General features: G+C 38.0%; 2 protein-coding genes across 9 annotated transcripts in view; one reads left to right on the top strand and one right to left on the bottom strand.

The window, feature by feature from the left end:
• Positions 1-1,504: 1,504 nt before the first annotated feature.
• LOC127934358 (Wilms tumor protein homolog) lies at positions 1,505-13,915 on the top strand. 4 transcript variants are annotated; one of them, XM_052531689.1, is made up of 9 exons: positions 1,509-2,191; positions 3,511-3,633; positions 4,502-4,583; positions 7,646-7,726; positions 9,963-10,068; positions 10,578-10,722; positions 12,459-12,548; positions 13,089-13,172; positions 13,306-13,915. In XM_052531689.1, exons 1-9 carry the CDS (start codon positions 1,813-1,815, stop codon positions 13,425-13,427), a joined length of 1,212 nt encoding a protein of 403 aa, XP_052387649.1. In that variant the 5' UTR covers positions 1,509-1,812; the 3' UTR covers positions 13,428-13,915. The 4 variants fall into 4 exon arrangements, with proteins under 4 accessions (XP_052387651.1, XP_052387649.1, XP_052387650.1 ...); XM_052531688.1 differs by having other exon boundaries at positions 1,514-2,191; positions 13,089-13,181; XM_052531691.1 differs by lacking the exon at positions 3,511-3,633 and having other exon boundaries at positions 1,505-2,191.
• A 277-nt stretch (positions 13,916-14,192) lies between these two features.
• Positions 14,193-15,648, bottom strand: part of LOC127934357 (kinesin-like protein KIFC3) — a 36,671-nt gene continuing 35,215 nt past the window's right edge. For all 5 annotated transcript variants that reach the window (XM_052531685.1, XM_052531683.1, XM_052531684.1 and 2 more), the window contains one exon: positions 14,193-15,081. In XM_052531685.1, the coding sequence (XP_052387645.1) occupies positions 15,059-15,081 (23 nt within the window). In that variant the 3' untranslated portion in view covers positions 14,193-15,058. The remainder of the gene's footprint in view (positions 15,082-15,648) is intronic.

Raw genomic sequence — 15,648 nt, 5'->3', positions numbered from 1 at the left:
AGCATAAACCAGCAAAAGACTAGCATAAACCAGCAAAGGACCATCATAAACCAGCAAAAGACCAGCATAAACCAGCAAAGGACCATCATAAACCATCAAAAGTCCAGCATAAACCAGCAAAAGACCAGCATAAACCAGCAAAGGACCAGCATAAACCTGCAAAAGACCAGCATAAACCAGCAAACAGGCTCAGATAACTATATATACATATAACTATATATACACATATATATATATATATGCTATACTCTGCAGATTAAAAGTTTGAGAGTCAAAAAGATACATATGTTTTACCAAATGAATACTTTCATTCAATAAATGCACTTTAAATTGATTAAAAGGGATACATTTATAGGACATATAATTTGACAAAGGATTTCTGTTTCAAATAAATGATGTTCTTTTAAACTTCATTCATCAATCCTGAAAAAATATATTGCGGTTTAGTATAACACAGCAAAACTGTTTTCAACATTGATAGTAATCAGAGATGTTTCTGAAGCAACAAATCATCATATTAATGATTTCTGAAGAATTATAAAGACACTGAAGACTGGAGTAATGATGAAAATTCAGCTCTGCATCACAGAAAAAAAATACATTTTAAAATATATTTAAATAGAAAAAAGATATTTTAAACTTTTATAATATTTAACAATTTTACAGTTTTCTGCTGTATTTTTTATCAAATAAATGCAGCCTTTATGAGCAGAAGTCTCTTTTTGTTTTTTCAAAATTTTTTAATTTTTTAAGACTAGTTTGTATGTGTTAATACATAAATGAGTTAAATGTTCAAACGTCATTTTAGAGGAAGCATCAGGTTTTTACTAAAAAATAGATAAAATTCTTATAAAAAATAAAAATAAAATAAAAATCCCCTTTTGCCTTTCGTTGACATTTCTTGTTTTTTCAAACAGGCAACAGACGGTGCTGGTATTTCACAACAGTGTTGCCCAATCCCAGTGCACATCCATCAGCTTAATTGAATCTTCACTCTGACAGCACAAATCCCTAAGATAGCACTCATTTATACTTCCCCACAGAGAACACAGAGTCAACACTTCAGCTGGAGGAGACCCTTATCTGCATTCATTTCAGTACACTCTAAACATACAATGCACTTATATTTGAGATCCAAGGGAAAAGCAAATGGTGAAGAGTGGGCTTATTATATGCTCTTAAAAATTAAGCTTCATAAAGGGAACTTTTGCAGCTATGCTGAAGAAGAACCATTCAGATATGAAACTTATATCTTACTTTGTTCTTTTTCCACTCCAAAGAATATTTTGTGCATTGGAAAGTTTCCATGGATGTTAAAGATTCTTCATGGAACCATCAATTTATAAAAGTGTAACTTCAAAACTTGAATAAACATTTGAGTGAAATTAAGTGTATATTTAGAGTAATTTAACAAAACAAGTTAACTGAGGAACATCATTTACACAATTAGGTTTCATGCTCACTAAACAAACAAATAGCCTCAACCACCCACACACACATATTCATACACACACATCCAGGCTTTAGTCAGAAGTGGAGTAAAAGATGAGTAAGGTACACAAGAAGTGATTTTTTTTTCACAACCCCGAGCTCTGACTCCTCCTCTGGAGATGGTGGGGTGGTTTTCAGAGCTGACAGACCCAGACAAATATACAAGAGAGAAGTTACTTCTGCTCAAACTCTCCAGTGCACTGCTCCAAACACCTCACCAGTGGTTTCCATCGCAGAAGCAGATAAACGCACATTCTGCTGGACCGGACACCTTCTGGAGATATTCAAGGGTGTCGCAAACAAACAAAAAAATCCTCATAAATGCTGACAGAGCCTTGTGGCCCGATGGGATCGGACGTCAGAGACCTGAGCGCCCTGCTTCCAGCCGTCCCGAATGCAAACTGTTCCCTGCCCATCGGAGGAGCTCCGCAGTGGGGACCGATGCTGGACTTTCACCCTGCTTCCCCGTACGGATCTCTTCCCTCCCACTCCTTTATCAAACAGGAGCCAGGCTGGGGTCCCACAGACCCTCACGAGGATCCACACTGTGGTTTGGGGGCCTTCACCGTGCACTTTTCGGGGCAGCTCACAGGGATGCATGGCCCGTTTGCTGATTCTCCGTCCAGCCAGAGCAGGATGTTCTCCAGCGGGCCTTATCTGCCCGGCTGCATGGACAGCCCTCCTGCCCCGCGCACCCAGGGTGAGACCGCCGTCTCTCAGTCATGAGACACACAATCTGTTTGTCTCTGCTGTTGGTGTCAAAACAACCAAAAAAAACATGAAACTTCAGAAATGATTGAGATTTTGCATTAAGCTGGTGTGTGATTGTCAAGTTTACGGAGCTGTTGACACCAAATTACTTATAGAGGATCTCTTATCACCCTCCAAATATTACTTCTGAAAAGTGAATGAATTCTGCATTTGAATTTAATTAAATATTAATGTCATACACGTTAGTGAAAACGCATTTTTAAAATGATTTTTCCATTCTATTATAAATATAATAAAGTATAAAAAGGAAATCAAGGAAAATCAAACACTTTTTTGATTTGAATGTAAAAGATACAAAACCATACTATTCAGCTGACATTAAATTTTTTTCCATTGTTCTCAGTTTTAGCTGCTTTAATGAAACGCATTCTGCATAAAGGCTTTATATATCTGTTGCGTCAGACGTAAACGTCCTGGATCTTCCGTTTGATCTCTCTTTTGCCTGATTGTTTTTATGAAGGGCACTTCGGACTTCCTTAAAACATTTGGGAACACAGCTGATGTTCTAAAGGAAAGTCGATTAAAATGTGTCTTAAAGGGTTAAATTAGTATTTTTCATTAAATCAACCGGATTAAATTGTTTTGGACATAATGTGTTTATAAAAAAAAAAAAAAAAAAAAAAAAAAAAAAATTAAGATGTATGAAATGACATTTTCTGTAGTGTTTTGGCTCAGTGGCTGATTAACACTGGACTTTATAAATTATTTCATGCAACAATTATTGCACGTGCTGAATGATTCTCACAAAAGGTCTGTCTCTGCAATCTAGCATTCATTTTTGCTTTGTGTTGATGACTTACAGCACTATGTGAACATCTTGAAGAGCTTCTCTCCTTTAAATCGGAGCGCTCACAATACAAATGTCTGATGTGTTACAAAGATTCCCGCATCTACTTCAGTAATTTATCATTAGATGAACTTTAGGAGAAGTCACAACGACAAATTGATTCATTGGAAAAGCTTATTGGTCTCAAGTGGGTTTACGCACCAGATGAATTATAAGTCTGTTGGAGAGAGATGTGTATTTAATACATTTTGTCAGGAGTAGAAGTGGAACCTTTTCTGTGTTTATAGAAAAGTCATTTTCAGATGAATACTTGCATCAGTTAGAATTTTATTGTAATTTTTAACACTTGTTAACAATGAACAACTGGCTTCTTCAATAGGAATAATGGGGTCAGCTGAGAAAATGTGGATTTCACTGAGAACAAACACACTTATTAATATTTCTTTGTCTCTTTCTCTCAGGTTATGGTACAGTAGCATTAGATGGAGCTCCCAGTTACGGACACACACCTGCTCACCACACTCCACCGTTCCCCAACGATACCTTCAAACACGAGGATCCCATGTCCTCCCAAAGCAGCATGGGTAAGGGAATTATATTAAAGTGTACTTCAGTTTAAAATAAATGATTGTCAGTACAATCGTCAGTACATTTGAACCATATTCCAAATGACAATAGAAATAATTGCATGTTAAAACGGATTCGCTGAGTCATAACGATCACTCTTACATTCGGCTAATTGCACTAAATTTTTATTCTGTTGCAAATTGCATGCAAGTAGATATCCGAAAAGTGTCTATGTATTCTTTTAAAGTATAAGATCTTTTTTTTAAGTATGCTAAAGTGTACTTCTTTTTCAGAAGGGCTCTGCAGGACAGAGTGCATTTGTGAGTGAATTTAAGTATAGTATGACAAATAAGACAAATAGATATCTGGAGATCACTGGATCCGCAAGGATCATCTCCAGGTTAAGTGTCAGATGGAGTTTTAATGTTAGGGCAGTAAATACTATTTTTTCCCCCTCTCTGTCTCCTTTCTCAAACACTGAAAACACTGCATGCAAGAGTTTTTAAGTTCATTAAGCATAAATTACATTGGCATAAATGATCGCCACTCTTTTTCGGGCAGCTGAGTGGAAGAAGCAGAATTGTGGATGTGGAGAAGAATGTTTAGTGCTGCCGAGGGACTGATTCCCTGAGAAATGAACAGAGTGCTCTCAGAAACTCTGCTGACTTCTTTATGGTCGCAGGGAGGCCTGCGCTGTTTGGATAACCGCAGTAAAGACGAGGCCGAACTCTCTGTTAGCTCTGCTGTAAAACGCTTTGTTTCACTTCTAAACAGGAAAACTGAAGTATGAGGTCTATGAAGAGGACTTTCTTTCAGATATTGCTGATATACATGCTCTCTGAGTGTCGTAATAATATTGTGTGGTTTGTTTTTGTGAATATGCAGGTGAGCAACAGTACTCCGTCCCACCGCCTGTCTATGGGTGCCACAGTCCTCCGGACAGTCTTTTGAGAAATAGCTTCAACAGGTACCTTCTTTACCGTTGATAGTGTAATAAGAGATGTAATTAAGCATTACATTACATCCTAATTATGAGTTTTGACACTTTACTTTCCGTTCCCAAGGTGTGATTCATCATGCATGAAATAATAACAATAAAAGTGCGGTAAACTGCATCATAGAGGCAGCAGCTGCGAATGACAAGAAGTTACAAAAATATGCCGAATTGTTTATGTAACTGTTGAAATAAAGGGATATTCCTGGATATTATCTAATGATAGCTTCTCAGACGTGCCACAGAAAACAATTTCTGCTTGACCCGCAGTCTGCAAAAACATGCAGAAATCTCAAAGGCATTCGGGAGGGTACAAACGCAGAAATTTTGTATAACGTCTAAATCTGTGGTTCTCAACCAGGGGGTCTCAGAAAGCTTCCAAGGGGTTGCTCAGAATTATTTAAAATAAGACAAACAGGCTTTAGATGGGTCATGGAATTTTATGTTTCTAGTGGTAAAGCTTATGAAGTTTTTTGCATCAAAAATATTTGTAAAGATGATCATTTTCTGTCGTAATTTTCACTCTCTGTCATGAACACACATTTCAAGGAATGTTGCCTCTTTCAGAGATGCAAGTGATTTTATTGTAAAGTAATTTCTTAGATGCGTAATTTCTCAAATGCGATTATATGAAAATGTCAAGGACACTTTGGTTTTCCGTGGCATGACTCCTTTAATATAGTCTACTAAAAATCTGTTTTTTTAAATTAATTTTTTATTCCAATTCACCCTCCATCAACTGTTTTGCCTTTGAAGAACCGGAATTCCCATTGATCATGCAAATTGTTTTACATATTATAACTGCATGGCCATGTTAAACATTTTTGTAGTTATGCCAAGCTCTAAAATATTTTATAGTGTAGAAATAGTGGGTAAAAGAAAGAAAGGTCATGCGGCCTTCAAATGTTGTTGTGGACAATGGCAGTCTTGCATGGAGACAAAAAATAAATAATAAATAAATAAAAAATTAAGAACAATGATCTAAATTATTGTTTTAGTGTAGTCACTTTAGATGGTTTAGTCTAATATGTCAAATCAAGTCAAATTTATTTAGTGCTTTGCACAATTCACATTGTTCACATCTTCATGCCTTAGTTGGTCCTTTACATGAAATCTGCTATAAGGACCATCATTTGCTATAATTTAAATAATTGCCTTTTTGGGCTCTAAAAACCTCCACTTCCTCCAGCACCACCTGTCTAGATCTGCTACGGTAATTACGAGTGTCTATTCATGCAGCAGCAGCATATCTTACATGCTCACAGTTGTGTATTTGTTTGCAGAAAGTCCATACTTGCTCAGCAGCAGCCAAAAACTGACACACTAACATGCTAAAACTATTCAGATAGTTTCTGATTTTGTTTGAAATAGTTGTTAAATTGTCACACAGCATGTATGTATTCCCGTGGAATGCTTTGCCCCATAGATCTCCACTATGTGTCATACCAAAATGTATTTTTTTGCAGTTTTTACAGTTTCTTTTCTGTGGTAATTGACAGCACGTCATACAGTGTATGCTGTTGGTAGAGCAGAACTTGTATTGATCTCAGATCATTCTTTCAAAAAAGGCACATTAGTTAGTGTAAGAAGTAAAATATGTATAATGCTGATTTGTGTCAGCCCCCTCCGTTTTCTGAGTGACTGAAATTGAGTGTCAGTGAGGCCCAGTCTGGATGGATCAGTAAAATCCTGAGTAAGTCTGCAGTGCGTCTTGCTGTCTGCACAAAGGTTAAGAACAGCACAGCAGCTCTCAGCAGGCCAAAATACACTCACAATGATGTACTGCCCGTTTCCTCCAAATTCCTCTTCCCTTCTCTGCTTGGCCCTCCCCAGAGACAGGAGAGGACGGAGAGAAAGAGTTATGTATTCAAAAGATTAACTTTATTATAAGGAGAGCAGAGGAAATCAGAATATCAGTACATAACAATTGACACTACCATTTAAAACTACAGTTTTCAAAATCAAATATTTTGAAATATTATTACAATTGAAAATCAATGTTTTTTTTATTTGAATATATGTTCAAATGTAATTTATTTCAGTGATCAAAGCTGAATTTTCAGCAACATAACTCCAGTCTTTAGTGTCACATGATCCTTCAGAAAATATTCAAACACACACACTCACTTGAATCAAGCTGGTACTTTTGTAGTGTGTTCCGGTGATCTCACAAACCTCGATTTCTTGCCAATTAAGTGAGATTATAAGGGAGCGGAAGGGAAATTCCACCTTATTTTTCATCACTGTTTGGCCTAGAAACTCTCTTATGCATTTTGAAACACTGGTATGAGCTGTAATGGAAATCAATTTATTGGGAAGCGATGTGGCAACAAACCATAAAGTAATAATGAAACACCACCATGACTTCTTTATTTTCAGATTATTATATTATATTATATTATATTATATTATATTATATTATATTATATTATATTATATTATATTATATGATTTAACTATAAATTATTTACTAACTAAACAATTTTAATTATTATTAGATCATCATTATTATTGTTAAATAACAATAAACAATAGTGAATAACTTGATACATTTTGTATCTAAAGGAAACTGTCTGACCTTCAAAAACTGCTACTTCAGCCCACAGAAAAGGGACAGACAGCATATGAGTCAAAATCATTTCCCCAAATCCTTCCCACCATACCCAGAAATCTCTGTGACATCACATTATTACGTGACTTGCCAGCCAGGACCACGTGAGATCGTGCTGAGATGCAACACTTCACAACATGTGGTGAAACACAGCGATGTGTGTGTTTCCACTGTGCCAGTTATGAATCAGTGCTGATGATTAGAAAGAGACATGTCTGCACTTCTAATCAGCCTAGGAACCAGAAAAATAAAACTGCATGAAAATAAAAATAGTGTCTTAAAAACAAAATTCTAAATTTCTTTCTGTGTCTTTTGCTTTTTTTCCTTCCTATTTTTGTTGTGTCCCCCCTTTTTGTGCTTGTTGAGAAGCTGAGCAGTGAAAGTGAGGTCACATGACTGTGATTTATCTCTTCTGCCCTGGCAGTGATAATCTCTACCAAATGGCGTCTCAGTTGGAATGTGTTACCTGGAATCCTGTCAGCTCGCTTACACCCAGCATAAAGAGGTACAGACTCGGTCTCATATCAACACCTGTGTTTTTAAAAATAATTCCAAATCATTTGAATTTCTTTCCTTTCCTTTCCCATCCCGTCCCATCCTGTCCTGTCCTGTCCTGTCCTGTCCTATCCCGCCCTGTGCTGTCCCTTCCTGTCCTGTGCTGTTCCGTTCTGTGTTGTCCTGTCTTGTGCTGTCACTTCCTGTCCTGTGCTGTCCTGTCCTGTCTTGTCCCGTCCTGTCCCATCCTATGCTGTTCCATCCTGTCCAGTCCCGTCCTGTCCCGACCTGTCCTGTGATGTACCCTCCTGTCCCATTCTGTCCTGTCCTGTTCTGTCCCAACCTGTCCTGTGCTTTCCCACCCTGTCCTGTCCCGTCCTTTTGTGTCCCGACCTATGCTGTCACATCCTGTCGTGTCCTGTCCTGTGCTGTCCTTTTCTGTCCCGACCTGTCCTGTGCTGTCATGTCCTGTCCCATCCTGTCCTGTCCCATGATGTCCTGTGCTGTCCCGTCCTGTCTTTTCCTGTCCTGTCCTGTGCTGTCCCGTCCTGTCTTTTCCTGTCCTGTCCTGTCCCATGCTGTCCCGTCATGTCCCATTACTCTCCAGCCCTGTGCTGTCCTGTATTAAACTTTCCTTTCAAATTATTTTTTACATCCTCCTCACCTCTCTTCTCATCTTCTTTTCGTCTTCTCTGCCGTCCTGTTCCCTATTCTAATTATCATCTGTTTTGAAGAAAGACCTTGCTGTCCTCTAATGTTGTACTGCACTTTGAAACAAAAGTACAGACTGAAGTAGGAGAATGAATCATGCTGTGGTGACAGCAGAGGAGATAGGAATGGATCCTGCTCAGTCAACCAGTCCAACCCAGATAGAGTGTCTGACCTTGGATGTGTTGAAGGGGCAGCCCAGGGTAGAATGATTTTGTGTGTGAGAGAGAGACAGAATGATGTAGACTAGCTAAAGGGCAGAGGGGAATGCCCCCAATGCACTGTGGGAAGTTTGTGTTGTTTTTGAGTGATTAAGTGAATGTGTGCTTGTTTATAGGCAGATGAGTAGGTGACTGGGACGCTGGACAGAATATTTATGCCGGCTGTCCAGATCAAAGATTTGGTATCCACCTTCCTCACCCTCGATGCCATGACAACAGGGTGTTTATCTACTGAACGGATGAATGGTTGGGCTGTGGGAGGACTGGACCAGCAATGGCTGATTGTGTAGTCTTGAGTCGGACAAAGAAAAAGCTTTATAGGGCTTCAGCTCTTCATCTGTTACTGCCCACACTACAAATCCACCTCCAGACTATAATTTAGGACAGCATTTTTACATTTCTTTTTGGATATAGCACCATCCTTTTGTTAAAGGGATAGTTCACCCAATAATCAAAATGATGTCATTAATATCTCACCCTCATGTCGTTCCAAACCAGTAAGACCTCCGTTTATCTTCGGGACACAGTTTAAGATATTTTAGATTTAGTCCGAGAGCTCTCAGTCCCTCCATTGAAGCTGTGTGTACGGTATACTGTCCATGTCCAGAAAGGTAAGAAAAACATCATCAAAGTAGTCCATGTGACATCAGAGGGTCAGTTAGAATATTTTGAAGCATCGAAAATAAATTTTTGGTACAAAAAAAACAAAAACTACGACTTAATTCAGCATTGTCTTCTCTTCCGGGTCTGTTGTGAGAGAGAACTGAAGATGAACACCGAACCGAGCCAGATAATGACCGAAAGATTGAGTCGACAACACATCCATCAGTGTTTTGAACTCTCTCTCACAAGAGACACGGAAGTGAAGACAATGATGAATAAAGTCGTAGTTTTTGCTATTTTTGGACCATAATGTATTTTCGATGCTTCAAAATATTCTAACTGACCCTCTGATGTCACATGGACTACTTTGATGATGTTTTTCTTACCTTTCTGGACATGGACAGTATACCGTACACACAGCTTCAATGGAGGGACGGAGAGCTCTCGGACTAAATCTAAAATATCGTAAACTGTGTCCCGAAGATAAACGGGTTTGGAACGACATGAGGGTGAGTTATTAATGACATAATTTTGATTACTGGGTGAACTAACCCTTTAATAAAGGAGGAAAAGCATATTTAGCTGAGCTATTGACACAAGTTCAAATCTTTCTTTTCTGAGAATCTTATTGGTTATACGTACATGTCGTACTGTCTCTCTGCTCTCTGCTCTCTGTGACATTTACCTGCTCTGTGTCTTTGGATTTGTGTCCAGTCACAGTGGCGGATATGAGGCCGAAGCGTCTGCAGGAGCTCCGCTGGTCTACAGATGCAGCACTCAGTATCACATACACACACACGGCCTGTTCAGAGGAGTGCAGGTGGGTGATCGCAAAACACAGAGAGACATATCGTTTCTACCTGTACACACACAGATTGGATTCTCACAATAATATAACCATAAAGTGCACTGGTAGTATTTATTACTTATAATAAACACTATGTGTGTGTGTGTGTATAGAGCACGACAAAAGAGCTTTATATGCGTACAAGTCTTGAGCAGGTGAGGTATATAATACTGACATTACTTCAGTCTGAAGTGTGTGTTTGGCCTGAATCAACATCCATCAGAGCTTGAGAAAGCTGATACTGTCCAGAGAATAGTGTTCATGTATGTATGTTTATAACATTAGTTTAAAGCTTTCCTCTAAAGGCTTTTAAAAGCTAAATTGATATTTAACAGACCACAAGATAAGAGGGTTTGTTCAGATGCACAACTCATCCGGGGTTTGGTAATGCAGAAGTTAAAACAAACAAAGGCTCAGAAGTGCAGGAGAATTGGCAAATAGAGTTTGTTGATTGGCAATTATTCCCGTTTTTTCCCTTCCAGGATGTGCGGAGTGTACCAGGCATCACTCCCTCCATTAAATCATCTGAGAGCAGTGAGAAACGGCCGTTCATGTGTTCTTACCCCGGCTGCAGTAAGAGATACTTCAAACTGTCCCACCTGCAGATGCACGGCAGGAAACACACAGGTGAGATGCCAACCAAAAAAAGTTTCACCCTGGGCCCACAAACAATCCAAACCGTTTTCATGGTCTAGATTGAGATCTTTTTTTTCCTCTTTAAAAGAACAACAGGTGAGATTTACAGTGTTATGCAATACTCATAACAAAGTCATAATTCATACGTGATTGTATTTCTTTCAGACCGCCAATAAGAGAAATTGATGGCAAGGAATTAAATTAGAAGAGGTGAAAATTTGTCCATAGCTCAAAAACAGATCAGGTCCACAAACAAAAACACATGAGATGTCCCTGGATATTAGAAATCCAGGATTCTCAGGAATGTCTGACTTTATTCTAGTGACAGATTGAGTCTGATAACAGCCGTTATTCACAACCATGAATCAACACACACACACACACACTCCTCTAAAAGTAAACATGGGGTCATTTAGGAGGCATTACTATAGCAACATGACTGTACTGTCTAAGCCACTCCCTGAAGAAGACACTTTACAGTAAACATAAGTCTTTGCAGGACAATTATTATTATTTGGAAAACATTTGAAAAATGGTTTCAACACCACCATTGTGGTATTACATAGAATAAGAGAAACAGAGGAGATGGGTGGAGGGATTCGGGAAGAATTGATGCTGGGACGGTACAGTGAGTGCTGCTTATATTGGCTCGTAATGATGATTGACAGGAATAAATGATTAGCCTCCTCCCAAACCTACATTAGGATCTTCATGTCAGTAACTAATGGGAATTGATTGTGAAGTGTTTACAGAAACGGATCTATTTCTATTATTGTTAATATTAAAATGAATTATACTTAGGGCTAGACAATAATTCAGTTATCAATATAAAAATAAATTTTTCCAATAATGGTGATATGATTTTTTTAAACACATTTCTGATATTTCAGAATAGATTACCAGTGTTTCCCATGCATTGATTTATTTGTGGCAGTAACGTGTGTTTTTGTTGTTGCTCACTCGTTTTTCTGTTTTCTCCTCTGAACACTTTTCCTGTTCTTTATCCTGGATAAAGGACTTTTGTTTCAATCTGTAAGAATAATCAGCTTATGCTATAGTTTTATTTTACTATATATTATGCTATATCGTTTTATAGGAGGAGGTTTCCGAAGTTTGTAGGTAAAGACATTCGTTGTAGCCTTCTTGGCAGTTTTTCTGAGGCTTTTTAAAATATTGTTAATATTGATATTAGAATGATATCGTATCATCAGAAATTAAGAAATATATCATGATATACATTTTTATCGTCCAAAGCTAATTATATGACAGAACTGCATTATACATTGCTTTGGATAAAAACGTGTGCTAAATGAAAAAAATTGAATGTTTCATATAAAATTAATTTGATCTTTATCACAGAAAAACATGATTATAATACTACAGTAAAACAGTAATAGATCAATATGGGATCTTCAACCTGTGTAAAAATCGGTCAGTCTTTGTCATTTTTGTTTAATTTCTTTTGACGACACTGGTGGAGTATCTGTATTTTGGGTTTAATGTTACTATAGTGAATTATTTGTAAGAGCCTCCTCTGAGTTGCACAAGAATCACAAAAATGACTAAGAAACATCTGGAGTGAGTAATTTGTGACCTCATGACATGTACAGTTTTACAGATAAATGCATGATTTATGACACTATAACTGCTCAATTCAGACGGCGCCCCCTTGTGTTAATGGCAGAGACTCCAGTCCCGTTCACACACTGATGTTTCTCTGTGTGCAGGTGAGAAGCCCTATCAGTGTGACTACACAGGCTGCGGCCGCAGGTTTTCCAGATCTGACCAGCTCAAGAGACACCAGCGCAGACACACAGGTTAGACACGGCTCTGCTCTTCAAAACAGCAATACTGCTCATTAACATGATACACTTGGAACAATAAGGGTTCTTCATGGGCAGTGATGGTCCCATGAAGAACCTTTTACATCTATGGAAACTTTTAATTCCACAAAATGTGGGAATTCTTTTAGTGGAATTTTTATGATCTTCATTCCAAGAAAAAATGGATCGTTTAGGAACTGCTGTTCAATCAAAGGTTCTTTGGGAAAGTAACAATGGTTCTTCAATGATCACTGCAAAGCAAACAAACAAACAAACAAAACTTTTGGAAGCTTAGTTTACTCTCGTAACGGACACTTTTAGCATTTAGCCGTAAAAGCTATTAGACTGCAAAACACTGTCTTTTTTCAAAAATGATGGTGACTCATCTTACACTTAGGGGCGTATCCAAACTTGTGTCCAATTAGATGCTTTAGATTGAGATTGCCCCACCCACTAGTTCCAGCTGTCATCACTTGTATAAAGTATGATAAGCCCACCTCAGCGGTCTCTCTGTCTCCTGCTTTGCTCCTGCAGGCGTCAAACCCTTTCAGTGTGAGACGTGTCAGAGAAAGTTTTCACGCTCGGACCATCTTAAGACTCACACTCGGACTCATACAGGTAAAACAAGTGCGTAAGCCTTTTTTTCCAGATTTCTCCAAAACCATTTGATTCCATTTGATGCATATACTCTGATTTGATTAGAGCACATCAGTAAAATGTGTTGCTGTGTTTCGTCTCTGGTGGTCATCAGGTGAGAAGCCGTTCACGTGCCGCTGGCCCAGCTGTCAGAAGAAGTTCGCCCGCTCAGATGAGCTGGTCAGACACCACAGCATGCATCAGAGAAACGTGAGCAAACTCCAGTCTGCTGTTTGAGACTCTGTATATAACACACACACACACAGATGCTGAGACACTCTCATCAGCCAAGACCTGGCAGTCGCTGAACTGATAACATGAAGTCACAGCACGATGCTAATTTACTACATTATAACAGCGTCCATGTGAGAAGTAAATGGTGCTGAATGCAAAAATAAAGTTAGTTTTATTGTATTTGATGTGGAACACTGCCATTTACTGAAGAATGTGTCTGGATCATCTCATTTTGTAAATAAGATTTGTGCTTCCATTCGTAATAGTCATTTTTCACATATATGGACGGTTGATTGCACTGGGTATACTTTTTTTATTTTTATAAATGGCGTGATGTGCCGGGCCACTCTTTTGGAAAGTAGATTGTGGATGCTTGAGAAATAGCAAACGTAAAAATAAGATGCACTGTGATGCCTTTGTATATATGATTGTCAACTGATAGCAGTATTTCTTAAAATACCTTTTATAATAAATGACATTATAAACTCAAATGTATTCTTTTACACACACACACACACACACACATACATATATATATATATATATACACACACACACACATGAAAGCATATATTATATAAATTGCATATATACACATGCCATAGATGCATCAAAACAGGCAAATTGTAGCCAAGAATTAAAAATACATGTTAAAAATGAACACCTTACTAGAAAAGAGATAGAGACCATAAATCACCCAATAGATGTCCAATGTGACATCTAAACTAAACTAACAAATTTGAAATGAGCAACAAAAGTACATTTGAATAATTTCTCCCAAAGTTTAGTTTGGAGCATTTATTAAAAACAGTGTACAAAAACAAAACTGCATACAAACCTACACCAATGTAAATACAAGCAAGCAAGCAAGCCCCCAGAAACAGTTCCAGATGAGTGTTAGTAGAGTGGGGTCACATGAAATGCACCTCTATATACAGATCTAGTCCTCGTCCGGTTGAGCAAACACTGTATACCGTCATGGTTTGACTGCACTTCACAAAAACTGAGCACTGAATGCATGCATCGATCAGGAAGACGGTCCGGCTTTCAACGGCCTTCAAGCTTCGATTTACAAAAACGCAAAATGCTACTGAGATTTAAACATTTGCAGTATTTCATATTGCATCTGTGAAACACAGAACTGTTCAAAGCTTATGGGGTGTGACATTTTTACTTGTTCTTGCAAAACAAACAAACAAACAAAAAAAAACAAGATCTCTTCAAGATCAAGGAATAAAAATTAAAATCTTGCTCAGACACATGAATATATACACACACGTTCATTCAAGCTTCTAGAAACCAATCGCATTTACATAACATTAACATTACAAATGACAGCCTAGACTAGACTAAAGTGCGTTATTGCCCAGAAATACTTTGCCATAACAGAAGTATCTTCTCGTCCTGAGGCAGCAGGTGTTGTCGAGAGGTCAGCGGGAGACTTGATCAGTTTCAATCACGTATCGTCACTGTAGAATTACATCATTAAATGTCTCCAATCAAAAGGAAAATCACTTTAGCCATCATAGTTCACAACATCAACCCTGATTTGCCGGTTAAGCTCCTCCCCTGCAGCAATCAAGGTCTTCCATTGGTTCATTCAAGAAAGGAGCTGATTGGTCAAGAGGTTTTCCTCACACAGTCAACTTCGTTCGTCCTATAAATGAAAAAATAAGTTTGCGAATTAAAATGCGCATTGATGACTAATTCATCAAGTTTTTCTTGGACTTAGAAAGCATGTTGTTGCTATTGAAACCACACAATAGAGAATCATCATAATCATCATCATCATCATCATCATCCTCCATTTAGATTCCACTTACTATCTTACTACAACTTCCGCACACGATTTTCACCGTGGGTGATATTTTAAGGCATGATAGTTCATTTCAACACAAACACAACCTAATTATGCAAATTTGAAAGGCAGCTTCATGTGTAGCATTTACAGAGAATATAAGATTGCCATTCACACCAAGATGAATATTAAGTGTGTAAAGTCTTTGTTAAACATTGTTTGAATTAATTACTGTTAATGTGTCCTATTAGACATTCCCATAAGTCACTGCAACCAGTTGTTTTTCCAATTTTGTCAGAGAGTGAAACTGCATTGGTCTGAAAACAAATATCACATAAGAAAATCTGACCGAAATCACATACAGACCATTCAGGTTTGTGTGAACAGGAACATTAGCAACATGCTAACCTTAAAATTAGTTATGAG

This window comes from Carassius gibelio, chromosome A18, assembly GCF_023724105.1.
Source record: "Carassius gibelio isolate Cgi1373 ecotype wild population from Czech Republic chromosome A18, carGib1.2-hapl.c, whole genome shotgun sequence".
Lineage (NCBI taxonomy): Eukaryota > Metazoa > Chordata > Actinopteri > Cypriniformes > Cyprinidae > Carassius > Carassius gibelio.
This window is presented reverse-complemented; position numbering and strand designations above follow the sequence as displayed.